The sequence below is a fragment of the Laetiporus sulphureus genome (genome assembly GCF_001632365.1).
Source record: "Laetiporus sulphureus 93-53 unplaced genomic scaffold LAESUscaffold_126, whole genome shotgun sequence".
In the NCBI taxonomy this organism is placed as follows: domain Eukaryota; kingdom Fungi; phylum Basidiomycota; class Agaricomycetes; order Polyporales; family Laetiporaceae; genus Laetiporus; species Laetiporus sulphureus.
In genome coordinates this window covers 1-11,864 of record NW_024468635.1, presented here as the reverse complement: position 1 = coordinate 11,864, position 11,864 = coordinate 1, and the positions used below count along the sequence as shown (strand labels likewise).

The following is an 11,864-nucleotide window of genomic DNA, read 5'->3' as shown; positions in this document are numbered from 1 at the left end:
TAGAAGTGGATCAGCAAAACGTTCATAGTGTTCCGAGCAAAAAGTACGTACAAGATATCTGGTGAACTGTACAGCACACAATGAGTTGGCTGATCACTATCAATCACCGTTACTTACATTGCCAGCATGATACGCATTGATGCTATACTTAATAGTCCAATTGGGGTCATCCACATGCAAGTGCCAGAAGTTGATGTTAAACAGATACGTGCGACCGAACTTGTTGTAAAGGCTGTTACCACATCATCAGTAATGAGGACATATTTGACACGCCAGGTGCCACTTACACGCCCCGTTCCTCTGCTTCTGACTCGGTCAGATATTCTCCAGCATATATACCAATGTAAGTGTTAGCTGGAATCTTCTTGTGACCGGCGAAGACACCTGTTCAGATGTTCAGCACCGCACTGAGATTGATACACCCAAGTCATCTTAATAGCGACTTACCCCAGCCTTTGTTCTCTGTCTTGCAAATATTGATAGGGTGTTTCCGGCCCCATGGAACCACCTGTTGAAAAGTGTAAAATGGGCACCATGTCCTGCCATGAGAGCGCTTACTCTGTTGATACAGTCATCGGAGCATCTGCACAAGTCATTGCATTCGAAGATCGGGTACCCCTGGGATCTCAGTCTTAGCCTCTGGTCATACAGGAAGCCAGGACTTTCAGAATGCTGCTGATGTCTCTGCGCACAAATGCAGGTCTCAGACTTCGGATCGCATGGACCGATGCAGTCGCATCCTCGCAAGTTCTCCCAGTCTGGCTTGGGCACCCCTTCGCCATGCCACATGAGGTTTGAGTAATGAAATTCGTAAGGTGGCGTCAGGTCATCATCAATGTCGTTGATGATGTGGATCGGCGGGGTGTGCGGCTCGTCGCTCTCGGTGTTTTCTGCGATTGCTGCCTCGAAGAGTTTTACTTGCATGTTATCCGCGTGTTGTGCATAGCTCGATAAGAAATTAATCCTGTCTTCCAACTCATGAGGTAGATCTTTCGCTAAAACTGGGGGATGCACGTATTCTTTCGCTAGTTGTTCTCGATGCTGTTCCCACGTCATCATCGTGAAGCCAGATTTTTGCGCTGTTAAGGCCAATGCTGACACTTTGCTATCAGGAGTATACCGATTGGGGGTAGTGATCCGAGGTTCAGCAAAGAGTACGTCGTTGACGGGAGTCACGGGGCCACCGGCGGAGGACCCTGATGAGGCAGACGATTGCCCGGCTGATGCTCGAAGGCTCATAACAGCATTGCTGGCTGCTGAACGAGGGCACAACACACACTTTGTGATGGTTGGAGATGCGAGATTTGACTGTTGATCTGATGCCTGCAAACAACGCCGTCAGTAGTCATCGATGAAGAATTAGCAAGATTATCCACCTCTGATTCATGAAGATACCACACAATCTCTTGCTCTTCCTCTTCGTCTTTACCTTCCGAAGGAGACAAAGGTGGGCAGGTGCATTTCCGGGGAGGGAGCCCTCGATACGTCGCTCTCAGGGGTATCCACACCGGATGCATGCTCAGGCACATTCAACACGTCTTCATCAGGCTGCCCACCCAACACCTCGAAAGCAGTAAGGAATGCTATAGGGGCGGATATCTCCACTGCGAGGCTGTGTGAAGTTGGTTGCTGGCCTTGCATAACAAGGTCTTTATCGCGCATGATGTCCTGTTCGACAGATGACGCCGTTGGACGTGGTCTTGTCACATCTGCGGACCTAGCAGGGACAGGTTCTAGTGGAGGAAAGTTATTGTGAGGCTGCCGTGATCCGAGAGTACTGCCAAGACTGCTCGGCAATTTCGAGCGAGATGGCACTCCATCAGCTTGCCACAACGAATCAGGTGGTTCGTCCGCATTGACAGATGAGTCAACGATCCTCGCACTATCAGTCATCCCTGCAGAGAACGAGTCGGTTAGAGGAAAAACCATGATCACCGATCCTTTCAGCTCAGCATTAAAAGATGTATCGCATGGTGGGTTCACAAAGTTTTCGTCGTTGCTGTGATTCCTTGGTTCAACAGTGCTATGGACATCAGATTGCACTGGTACTGTCTCTTCCCCATCAAAATCGATGAGTAGGGGAATGTTGGAAGATGATCCAATGCCCAGCCTTTGCGGTTGGACGAGTGTACCTGTGGCGTCGTCTGTCTTCTTGTTCAATTACGCATCCCTGTACACCTGATTGAGGAGTTCAGTGAGTGAAAGACCTTGCGGCTCTACTTTTGGTATAGACGAGGAGTGCTGCATAGCTGCAATAGACTGAGCTGGGCGCTACAATAAAATCAAAATCGGACATGACTTGGTCAATAGAAGCAGAAATGCTTACAGAGGCGATTGCGCTCTGCGATATTGATACTGATGAATCTCCAGTTGGTACGATCTCCTGTACAATGTCACATGCCGGTGCCTTCCGTGGCTCTCCTGCTTGGCTAGACGGACAATTTACTAGCTCATCCATTGCCATCTCTACACCAGGTGATATCGAGGCTGTTGGCGCTTCTGGCTCATCCACTTGCATAGCACCTGGTGGAATTCCACTTTCGAGTGCATTCTCTGGCGTCACAATCTTGACCTCTTGCGCAACAGCAGTCGCAGATCCTTCAGCTTCATCAGCAGTGCCCGAGTCAGAGCTCTGCATTGCGGATGGTGGGTAAGCTAGCTCTGGTAACCCCTTCTTTATCTCGTCCATATTGAGGGTGGGCGTCCTCCCTTCACATTTAGATCGTGCGAAATGTCCCCCTTCACAAGATTCACCAGGTTTCAAGATTTTACTGGATGATGCATGCTTCCTCGATCGAAAGTCGTAAAATCCCTTGAAACAACCATTCGGACCACTGTAGGCTAATGGCACCACCCTAGTAGGTGAGGAAGGGGATTTACCCCACCACTGTGACCTAACTGGGGACTTTGCAACCTGGGCTGCCTGGATTGCGTAATCGTCCGTAGTAGCAGACATGGCTGTTCAAGTGTTCTCTTGCACGAGTTTCTCCGAAAATTTGAAAACCGGCGCTATAGTCTTCTCAGTCCTGCTGATGATCAGCTCTCGAGGTTGAGACGCTCGTGGTTCAGTTACAAGCATTTCATTCTGCATCTCAAAATGTGAGGGCTGGCCGTGTAACCCAGCGAGCTGCACAACAGACGAATCGGTGTTGCTAATCTGCAGTTGAATGTCGACAGAACTGGCCAGCTCCACATCTTCGCGTTTGCATGGGACCCGAGGTGATGGAAGATTTTGACCTAAACAACCATCGCTTCAACAACATATTGGAGGAATGCACTAAATCGCCGCATTTACCTGATATGGCAGGGACATCTTGCCCGTTGGGAGTAGGAACACTGTCGTGTCTGCCTTCAGCTTGTTCGGGTATCTCATTACCTCCGTCAGCACACAAATCCCGAGTTTGCATCTGATCCTCGATGATGAATGCTCCGGATTTGGCGGTGGCGGCGAGAATGTTTCTTCAAAACAATTGAGTGTTGAAATCTCCACTGGCAGCGATCTCAGCTCATGAGGCCCATCTGATACGGACATCAGCACGTCCTCTGCTTGATCATTCAGGACCGGATCCTCGTGTTGGAGCAACGCAGTCGACTTAGGGATTTCATTGCGACCTCTTTGCTTCAGCACGCATACAGGACTCGAGATAGCAGTGGACGGTAGCATGACATCGGCGCCGTGCTCCTCGTCGGTGTCAGAGTCTATGATGATCGTACCATCGGCATCACATTTAAATTGTGGTGGCGGTGACTCCTTGGCACTCTTCTTCACCTCCTCACCATCCGTGTCTGTTAAACTGATCATGCCATTGTCTGGCACAATTGGAGCAGACTTGCGGAACTGGTTGCCTGAGGCAGCCAATGATGCATGCGATCTAATTGATGGTATACGACGTGACATACCTCGTGTAGATGGCTTCTGCGTTGAAGCAGGAGCCGAGTCACCTGATCATAGCGCTTCCATTACATGAGGAGGTCCTCCTGTGTAGATGGTTTCTGCGTTGAAGCAGTCACATTCCATCATATGAGAAGGTCCTCCTATCACGCATAACAATGGGGTCACAACCCCACGGCATGCTGATGTAATAAGATCTTCCACAGATCCGCTCGCAGATTGGACTCGATCGAATTTCAGCTTGAGTCCGTCAATTGGTCCTCTCCTAAAACGTGCTGCAGACTGCAGTTGTTCAACATCGTCAATCTCGTCTCATTCCCTCTGAGCTAATGATGCATTGTGCTTGACGTGCCTCTGCATCTTTAAGGCTCTCAGAACTACCAATTCAGCCAACTCTGCCCGGGTTGTCAGCTAGTTTGTGTCTCACCTCCACGTTGTGCATCGGGTAGCCGTAAAATGTGTGACACTTCTGGATGTCACTGCCCAGAGAAGGACAATGCAGCGTGGAAGGTGGGCTGACTGCATGGTTTAGCTTGAACCACAATCGACTGCAAGGAGGGCCATCTGGGACGTCAAAGGAACCTCGAAGCTGTCACATGCATGTGTCGAGGCACAAAGTTAGTTTCCAGTGCTCAGAAACCTACTTATCTTGCTATTCGGGTCTTCAGGCCTTTGGAACTCTAAAAGAGTTCCGGCGAGCACCGCTTCATGCTTTCAAGCCCTTCACCGTGACACCGACGTCATCCTCTCCCCTCACGTTTACGGTGAAACACCCGCCGTGCAATCACAAGCGACCGATTTCATCGATTCGAGTGCGCTTCGTGTTCTTGTCACTGGGTTTGGCATGCTCCTCCGCACGAGCAGCATATAGGCTCAGGATGTGATACTTCCACCCACAACCATTTGGTCCGATCAAAGTAAAACTCTCCTGGCTCGCCGTCAAGCCTCTGCACGGCATCCGTACCCTGGGTGCATCTCTGAGACCCATCCACATCACCAGGCTAGAAGTCGCCACCTCCTACGTGACCATGCTCTCCCTCGTATGCACCTGCACGTACGTCCACCTGTGGTCCCACAGCCTGCAGACCCCACGCTTGCAGTCGCAACACCTCCAGCAGACAGCTATGACTTCATCATGCACGTTGGTGTCACAAATCCGGGCAAGATACGCACCTAATCGTGTGGGCGAAGACATAAATATGCGTATCCTGATGCAGATGGGGAGATATTCCCGGCGGTGAGTGAGAGTGAGGGCAGCCCACCCGTACGCGGATTCGGGAAGGGATATGAGGAGTCTCCCGAGGAGCTCTTCACGCTGGTGGATGTAAGAAGCTTATCGAACACCTGAAGAAGACCGGGTTCACGGTACGTGCACAATCAGAGGGCATCTACCCGTTCGGCATTGCTTGATGTTTACGACTTCCATCGCAGCAAATGGCGCCCTCCACGGATGCCGGCCTGTAACTATGCGAGTTCATCAACTACTGCTCACTCGCTGAAAGTGCGCAAGCTGTGTCGCAGCACCTTGGTGGGAAGCGCATGACCGTGATCTTCCTATACGTACTGCCGACTGGCGAGCCACTCAGCACCGAGGAAGCGATGGAGGCTTTGCGCAGAATCGTCTCCTGGGTATGCAGCCAGGAGGAGGAGGCTTGACGTGTCCGCGTCTGTGCGTCATGTGCCAGAGCATGATCTGTAGTGATTGTATGGCGTCCCGTAAGTTGGTGACAAGCGTTGTCAAGAGTATGCATATCAGAAGTCAGATCATGTCGCTTGTGCGAGCCTCATGCAAAAAAAACAAGTTTTGCTCTATGTATATTGCAAGATGTCAAACTGGATGTGGACCTAAGGGTACACAGCAATGGGACCGGCAATAATCCTGACCCGGCACTTCAACTGCACACCCACGATATGGGGCTTCTCAGCACTGCCGTAACTTCATCAGTGCTGATGTGGTCCACTCCAGGGATATGGATGAATAGAGCCAGAAGGTCTTTCCGCCAGTCGCAGCTGTGCGTCTGGACTCTGCGAGGGAGCAGTAGTCGATGAAGTGACACAGGTAGCGGCCCACATCCAGCGACGGCACGACGTGCTGTAAAGTAGGTCAGTGTGCTAAGACAGCGAGAGCATGGAGATGAACAGACCTCATAGCCAGCCACTTTCAAGTGTCCTATGAGCTTTGCACTATTGACAGGCGTGAGGAGCTCTTCTGGGTACTCCTCGTAACCCTTACCAAAGCCACGCACTTCTTTGCCATCTGTTTCTCCAGCTACGATGCAACGCATCCTCCTGGTCGTAACCGTACTTGTGACCCAACTGCTCGACGTGTATCAGCAGGCCTCTGCTGCTCATGATGCCGATGTGGAGGATGAAGTCGTACCCCTCAGCAGGATGCAGCACGACAGCGAAGGCAAGGTCCTTCAGTGTGGGCACCTCGAGTGCTGTGATGTGAATGTGGGGTAGGGCTGTCGCTGTTGGTGTAAATGACGGTGTTATGCAGTGGCTTGACAGCGAGCCACGACGGGTTCACTTTGATTGAACGAAAAGGCTGGAAACATGAAAAGGTTAAACAATGGTATACGTGTGGGACATCAGAGAATGCATTACGCCATATCCAGTGACCAGGATGTGGAGGGCGCCCTCGTCAGCAGAATGGGGGGAGTCTGAAGGGACATGCATGGCGGGTCAACTGGGAGAGCACATGCTGAGATGGCATTAAATATTCTGTCACGGCAATCTAGCGAGGTCGCAACATTATCTATCCGTCATCCCTGTCGGCAGAGCTTGACGCGATCAGCTCATTAACACGTGACACGCGCTTCGATCAAATACACCGACACGTGAGCCTCAGATGCAAATACTCGCCACTCGCGACCACCATTGATCAGACCACGACGAGCACCGAAGGTGCATTTTCTTGCATCATCTCTGCTCGTATCTCTCACATGAGGCTGCAGTAACATGGTGCGCATGTCTCATCACAACCTTCAAGTTGCGATGGCTCACTGCTTCCTAGCCCAGTCTGCTCGTGCAAAATCCTCGAGAAGGACATCAACCATCATCTGGACACTGGCTGTGCCAAGGATAATGACCCAGCATTAAAAGGAAGGTGAGGACCCCCTCGTACACAACCGTGAACATGGGCTTCCATCGCGTCGCTCTTCGATGAGACGCCGAAACCGCACGCAGCACCAGCCGATCCTTTGCATGCGGCTTCGACATTCAAGGCTCATGGGAAGAAGAGAGTCAGACTGATGAGGCCTGCACATCTGCTGAACTGGGACCCTCAAAGTGGCCAAAGACCACTTCAATTTCAAGCACCATGACTGCTCGCATGAATGCTGCTGCTCCTCTGGCTGAACACCTCCACTCAACTTCGCTGGAGGAGTTCATGGGTCAGCCACATCTGACTGGTCTTGACTCGTTGTTACTGCGCCTGCTGGATAGTGGCTCGACAGGAAGTATCATCTTCTGGGGCCTTTCAATGTATGTCGGACCAGCCTGTGTGATGACCATACAACTATCAGATGACTGCTTATAGAAAATACATGCGTGGCTGTCGGGAGTGAATCGATGAAGAAACGAGCTGCTCATTATGCTATGGCTTGAGCTTGAGCCTGGTGGTGACACGGAGAGATCTCATCTGACCGAAGTCACGATCGGAAGAAGCTCCTCGAGATCACGGAGCTATCTGCGCTCTTCGTCTGACATCCCTTAACTTGAATTCGAAGCTTATTTGACTCAGATGCACTGCACTGCACTGATTGCAGCATTACGGTCTCAGGATCAATAGGGTGTGAGAATGTTCCGTGGCACCCCCCTGATATGGCTGTTTTGGTAATGGATGGAGAGAACAGGAATTTACGGTGAGCACTGATTTGGATGATTGTGGCCAACACTGATGCCAAAATTCTATTGTAGAGCCCTTCCGGCACTTTCTTTCCACGCCCAGACATTCCTCTCTCATTTGAACAATGTCGCTACACCAGGCACTTCCCACCACTTTCACCACTACTACTGGTGACATATTACTACTCACTCTGCCGCTCCTCCGCTCCACCCTCAGTGTAATCATTCACAGTCGCAGTCCATGTATCCTTCGCGATCTCTCAGTGGTTCTTCACATCAACAGTTTCATATCTACAAGCCTGCACGGATCATTCGTTGTCAATGTCTGTGCTGTGTGAACTCATTATCAATCAATCCGTTCACTGGAGAGCAGGTTACAGGGCACTATGTTGGAAGGAATGCGCGAGATAATCATTGAAATTTTGATGTTCTCCCTTCCTCCCCAACTTCTAGGCAGTCGATGGCTACACCGACATCGGCTTTTTTATCTCACTCTATAGATCTTCCTCTGCTCGATAGACCCAATCATGGCTTCGAGCAACCCAATCGCTATCATTTTGGCGTTACCGAGCCAAATGACACTTCCTCACCTATAAATATCTCTTCAAATCTGACCATGCCTGATCTCACGACATTCCCTCAACCGAGCATGGATGGTGTATCATGCTCGAATAGTCTTCCTCCGTGCAGTTCGCATCACATGTTCGGTGATATTCATGCCACAGGACACGATAACCCTATTTCTATGGACATCGATATGGATTCGACCGAGCCAGACCCAGGTGATCCTGTAGACCAAGTTCTCGCCCATCTTGAAGAACGACTTTCTGAGAAACACTCATCTGCAGTGGAGCACAGTCGTTTGGTTTTCGAGCTTCCTCCCGATTCATTTTCAATACCCCTAGCTTTGCAACGTCTGCAGACAGACGAGGTCGAGATCAATCAGGGGCAGTTCGCTCTGACTTACCATGATCTGGAAATCTCGGCTCTGATTGTTCATGAAGAATGGCTTCTCAGCATCTACCTTTGAGTCGAACACTATAAGAGTCACTCTGTGCGATCTATTCAAATTCGAGCATCACACTTGCCCAGCAATGTTGAGGCTGCCCTTGCTGACATGAAGAATTGGAAGATGATAGAATGGGAGAGGCAAAGGCTTGATGCCAGGTGCCACGGAGAGCTTCCCTGTGCGTTTGAAGGAGGAAGTACAATAGCAACCAGTACGATTGCTTCTTTTCAGTGATAGGCAAAATGTGCTCACTGTACCTTGCTTCCAGACACATATTTGATGCCAGCCATTATGCACTTTCACCCTGTTATTGCTGTCTGCTATATCCTGGTCGCAGTCCTCCACGTCCTCTGTCGAGTGTCAATCAAGCGATGCTTCTTTGTGTTGAAGAGCATCCAACTTCTTCTACGACTCACACCCTTCCTGGAAGAATTGAATAATGCAACCGCATTGTCCATCACCTTCAATATTCCTGGTGATGTCTGAACATTGCTAGGTCAATTAAACGTGATGCCAGTGACAAAGTCATTCATCTGCTGTCCGGAGTGTTTTACATTGTATTTGCCAGATAAAGATGGCAGTTATCCTGAACAATGTATCGCCAGAAGCAATGCAACGAGCAGCGAATGTAACGCTCTCCTGCGAATCCGACACAAGGTCAATGGCATAAACAAGATGTTCCCTATACGCCATTTTATCTACCAAGATTTTTCGCACTGGCTCGCTCGACTACTCTGCTGCCGAGACATGGAGGCAATCATGGATAGGAACCTCCTCAATGCTGACAACCATTTACCATATAACTGTGCGGACATTTTTGATACAGTGACTCTTCGAGAATTTCGAGGCCCAGATGGACATCCATTCATCTGTGGAGAGACAAATGAGGGTCATTATATCTTTAGCCTCTGTATGGACGGATTACAGCCTCATGGTAGAGGCAGACTGCCAGACTCTGTTGGTACCATCTACCTTGCATGCTTAAATCTACCTCCCAATTTGCGCTACGATCCTGACAACCTGTTCCTCGTGGGATCATTTCAGGCCCAACTCACCCTTCCATGGAGGAGATCAACCCTTTGCTAACCCCCCTGGTAGATGATTTCATCAAACTATGGAACTATGGAGTCCAGTATTCGGCTACACCTAGCTATCCGAGTGGCAAACTTTGCAAATGCACCATTGTGCCCCTCGTCTGCGACATTCTGGCTGCTCACCAAATGGCTGGCTTTTTGGCACACAACCATGAGTATTTCTGTTCATTGTGTCTTTTGAAGCACACCGAGATCGAGAACCTCGATTGGTGGAACTGGCCGCCTCGTTCCTGTAGTCAACACCGATTGGATGCGGAGCGTTGGAAAACCGCGTCAAGCATAGAGGAGCGACAGCGTATTTACGATTCAACGGACGTGAGATGGTCAGAACTCCTCCGTCTACCCTACTGGGATCCAATCAGGTTCACGGCGATCGACCCCATGCACGCTCTCTTCTTAAATGGCTTTGGCACGCACATTGAAAATATATGGGGAGTCAGTCCTGACGTCGAAGGCGACCTCCAGGGCATAACTCATGACATTGCGAAAAAAGCACCTTCAGCAGATCAGATGCAGGCTGCTTATGTGACCTGTGAATGGGCTCCAATACGGCTCTTGGCAATCTCCCAATTCATGTACTGCGGTGACTTTGTAAAGAACAGAATCTGCGCTTCTCTGAAAACAAAGAGATTTTGCAAGATCGTCTGCGTTCATTGGTATGTTTATTTGAACCTCTCATCTGTCACTCCTCGTGGTCATATTAATTGACTGTCATGCCTCTCGCCTGTAGCATATTGAACGTGGCTGGGTGGACACGGAAGGAAAGCTGACGTCACGACTAGTGGAGGATGCGATGAGTCCGACCCTTCAGGAGCAGATCGATGATGCTGTCGAGGTCCTTGAAACAAAGGCAACGTCAGTGCTCGAGAGGTCAAGGAAGTCTGTCTTGAAGCATCTGTGTGTACTCAAACTGGATGGGAAGCTTGAAGATTATGAAAAACTATCAAAACGACACATCATGGATAAATTGCATAGTTACGTGCATGTCACTCCATTTCTATTGCTGCTTCGCCCCCATTCACGTATATCAAGCACATGGATCAAGGTATTGTGGACAATTACGGCCAATTGATCTTGGAAGGGGTCCAAAGTGCTCATAGAAATGCAACCACCACCGAAGACATCACGAAAGGAATGAAGGTTCTGAAGCATGGAACACATACTGAACTAGCCAAGCTGCCTGCATCCTTGTTGGCTGCGCTGTATATGCGAATACAAGGTGAAAGTGTTTCAAGTGAAAGTCTCATGAAACTTAGCAAGAAATATGTCATTGGAGAACTGCATCAATATGTGTGTATCTGCTTCATAAAGACTTCTCCATGCTCATTTGCAAGGTTTCCTTTCCTTCTAGCGTCGATTCCATAAGCTTGACAAAGCTGCCGAACTAGAAGAACTATGAGCATCTCAAGCCAGAAGTCTTCTGAACATCTCACATACGACATCTGCCTGGGCGGTCACAGAAGCTAACAAATGTCCACTCATGCATGTAGGCAATGAACGAATTTCTCAAGAGGAGTATGCAAATGCGGAAGATATTCTTGAACGAGGCGGTGGGACCAAATTCTGACAGCTGGGCACCACTGCATTGCGTGCACTGTGTTTGCTATGTTTGAACCAGGACAATGCATATGACATGGAACGCGAAGAACTATTGTCAGTGCTACATCATTATGTAGGTTTTCTACAGTTGCCCGTTCTCGAGTCAATAACTGAAATCTGATGATAATGTTTGGCAGCGTGTGGAACAGAACATCATGGCCGAGAATGGCTCACTCTTGAATGATGGTTGAAGGAGTGCCCCGAAGAGGAGGATACTCGGCAGAACCATGCTCGAAGTTATATGGTCTGATATGGATCAATTATGACTACCATCATGGGTTACCGGAGTACCGCGACGCGTCGGCTCTTCTGGGAAGGCTAGCGGTCTAGGTCTGAGCGCGGATGAATGGCGCACCTTCTGTGTCATTAACCTCACGGGAACACATATATACTTATGGGGAACATCACCATTCGACTCACG

General features: G+C 49.7%; 8 protein-coding genes across 8 annotated transcripts; 4 read left to right on the top strand and 4 right to left on the bottom strand.

The window, feature by feature from the left end:
• Window positions 1-117: 117 nt before the first annotated feature.
• On the bottom strand, window positions 118-1,071 carry LAESUDRAFT_607356 (SET domain-containing protein; the record flags this gene model as incomplete). The annotated part of the gene is made up of 4 exons (XM_040903130.1): window positions 118-232; window positions 288-384; window positions 448-508; window positions 559-1,071. Coding segments are annotated over 4 exons (786 nt in total), but the record flags the coding sequence as incomplete, so codon positions are not given.
• A 354-nt stretch (window positions 1,072-1,425) lies between these two features.
• LAESUDRAFT_765266 (uncharacterized protein) lies at window positions 1,426-2,689 on the bottom strand (the record flags this gene model as incomplete). Its single annotated transcript, XM_040913626.1, has 3 exons — window positions 1,426-2,110; window positions 2,165-2,271; window positions 2,327-2,689. The coding sequence occupies 3 exons, from the start codon at window positions 2,687-2,689 to the stop codon at window positions 1,426-1,428; spliced, it is 1,155 nt and encodes a 384-aa protein (XP_040757444.1).
• A 588-nt stretch (window positions 2,690-3,277) lies between these two features.
• On the bottom strand, window positions 3,278-3,898 carry LAESUDRAFT_765265 (uncharacterized protein; the record flags this gene model as incomplete). Its single annotated transcript, XM_040913625.1, has 1 exon — window positions 3,278-3,898. The coding sequence occupies one exon, from the start codon at window positions 3,896-3,898 to the stop codon at window positions 3,278-3,280; it is 621 nt and encodes a 206-aa protein (XP_040757443.1).
• Window positions 3,899-4,934: 1,036 nt separating this feature from the next.
• LAESUDRAFT_765264 (uncharacterized protein) lies at window positions 4,935-5,548 on the top strand (the record flags this gene model as incomplete). Its single annotated transcript, XM_040913624.1, has 4 exons — window positions 4,935-5,037; window positions 5,110-5,216; window positions 5,274-5,352; window positions 5,403-5,548. 4 exons carry the CDS (start codon window positions 4,935-4,937, stop codon window positions 5,546-5,548), a joined length of 435 nt encoding a protein of 144 aa, XP_040757442.1.
• A 265-nt stretch (window positions 5,549-5,813) lies between these two features.
• LAESUDRAFT_718538 (uncharacterized protein) lies at window positions 5,814-6,571 on the bottom strand (the record flags this gene model as incomplete). Its single annotated transcript, XM_040907446.1, has 3 exons — window positions 5,814-5,984; window positions 6,037-6,208; window positions 6,474-6,571. The coding sequence occupies 3 exons, from the start codon at window positions 6,569-6,571 to the stop codon at window positions 5,814-5,816; spliced, it is 441 nt and encodes a 146-aa protein (XP_040757441.1).
• A 643-nt stretch (window positions 6,572-7,214) lies between these two features.
• Window positions 7,215-8,771, top strand: LAESUDRAFT_718537 (uncharacterized protein; the record flags this gene model as incomplete). Its single annotated transcript, XM_040907445.1, has 3 exons — window positions 7,215-7,378; window positions 7,663-7,758; window positions 8,195-8,771. 3 exons carry the CDS (start codon window positions 7,215-7,217, stop codon window positions 8,769-8,771), a joined length of 837 nt encoding a protein of 278 aa, XP_040757440.1.
• On the top strand, window positions 8,772-9,836 carry LAESUDRAFT_667642 (uncharacterized protein; the record flags this gene model as incomplete). The annotated part of the gene is made up of 2 exons (XM_040905324.1): window positions 8,772-8,928; window positions 9,457-9,836. Coding segments are annotated over 2 exons (537 nt in total), but the record flags the coding sequence as incomplete, so codon positions are not given.
• On the top strand, window positions 9,806-11,817 carry LAESUDRAFT_603642 (uncharacterized protein; the record flags this gene model as incomplete). Its single annotated transcript, XM_040903096.1, has 3 exons — window positions 9,806-10,283; window positions 10,890-11,084; window positions 11,732-11,817. Coding segments are annotated over 3 exons (759 nt in total), but the record flags the coding sequence as incomplete, so codon positions are not given.
• Window positions 11,818-11,864: the final 47 nt, after the last annotated feature.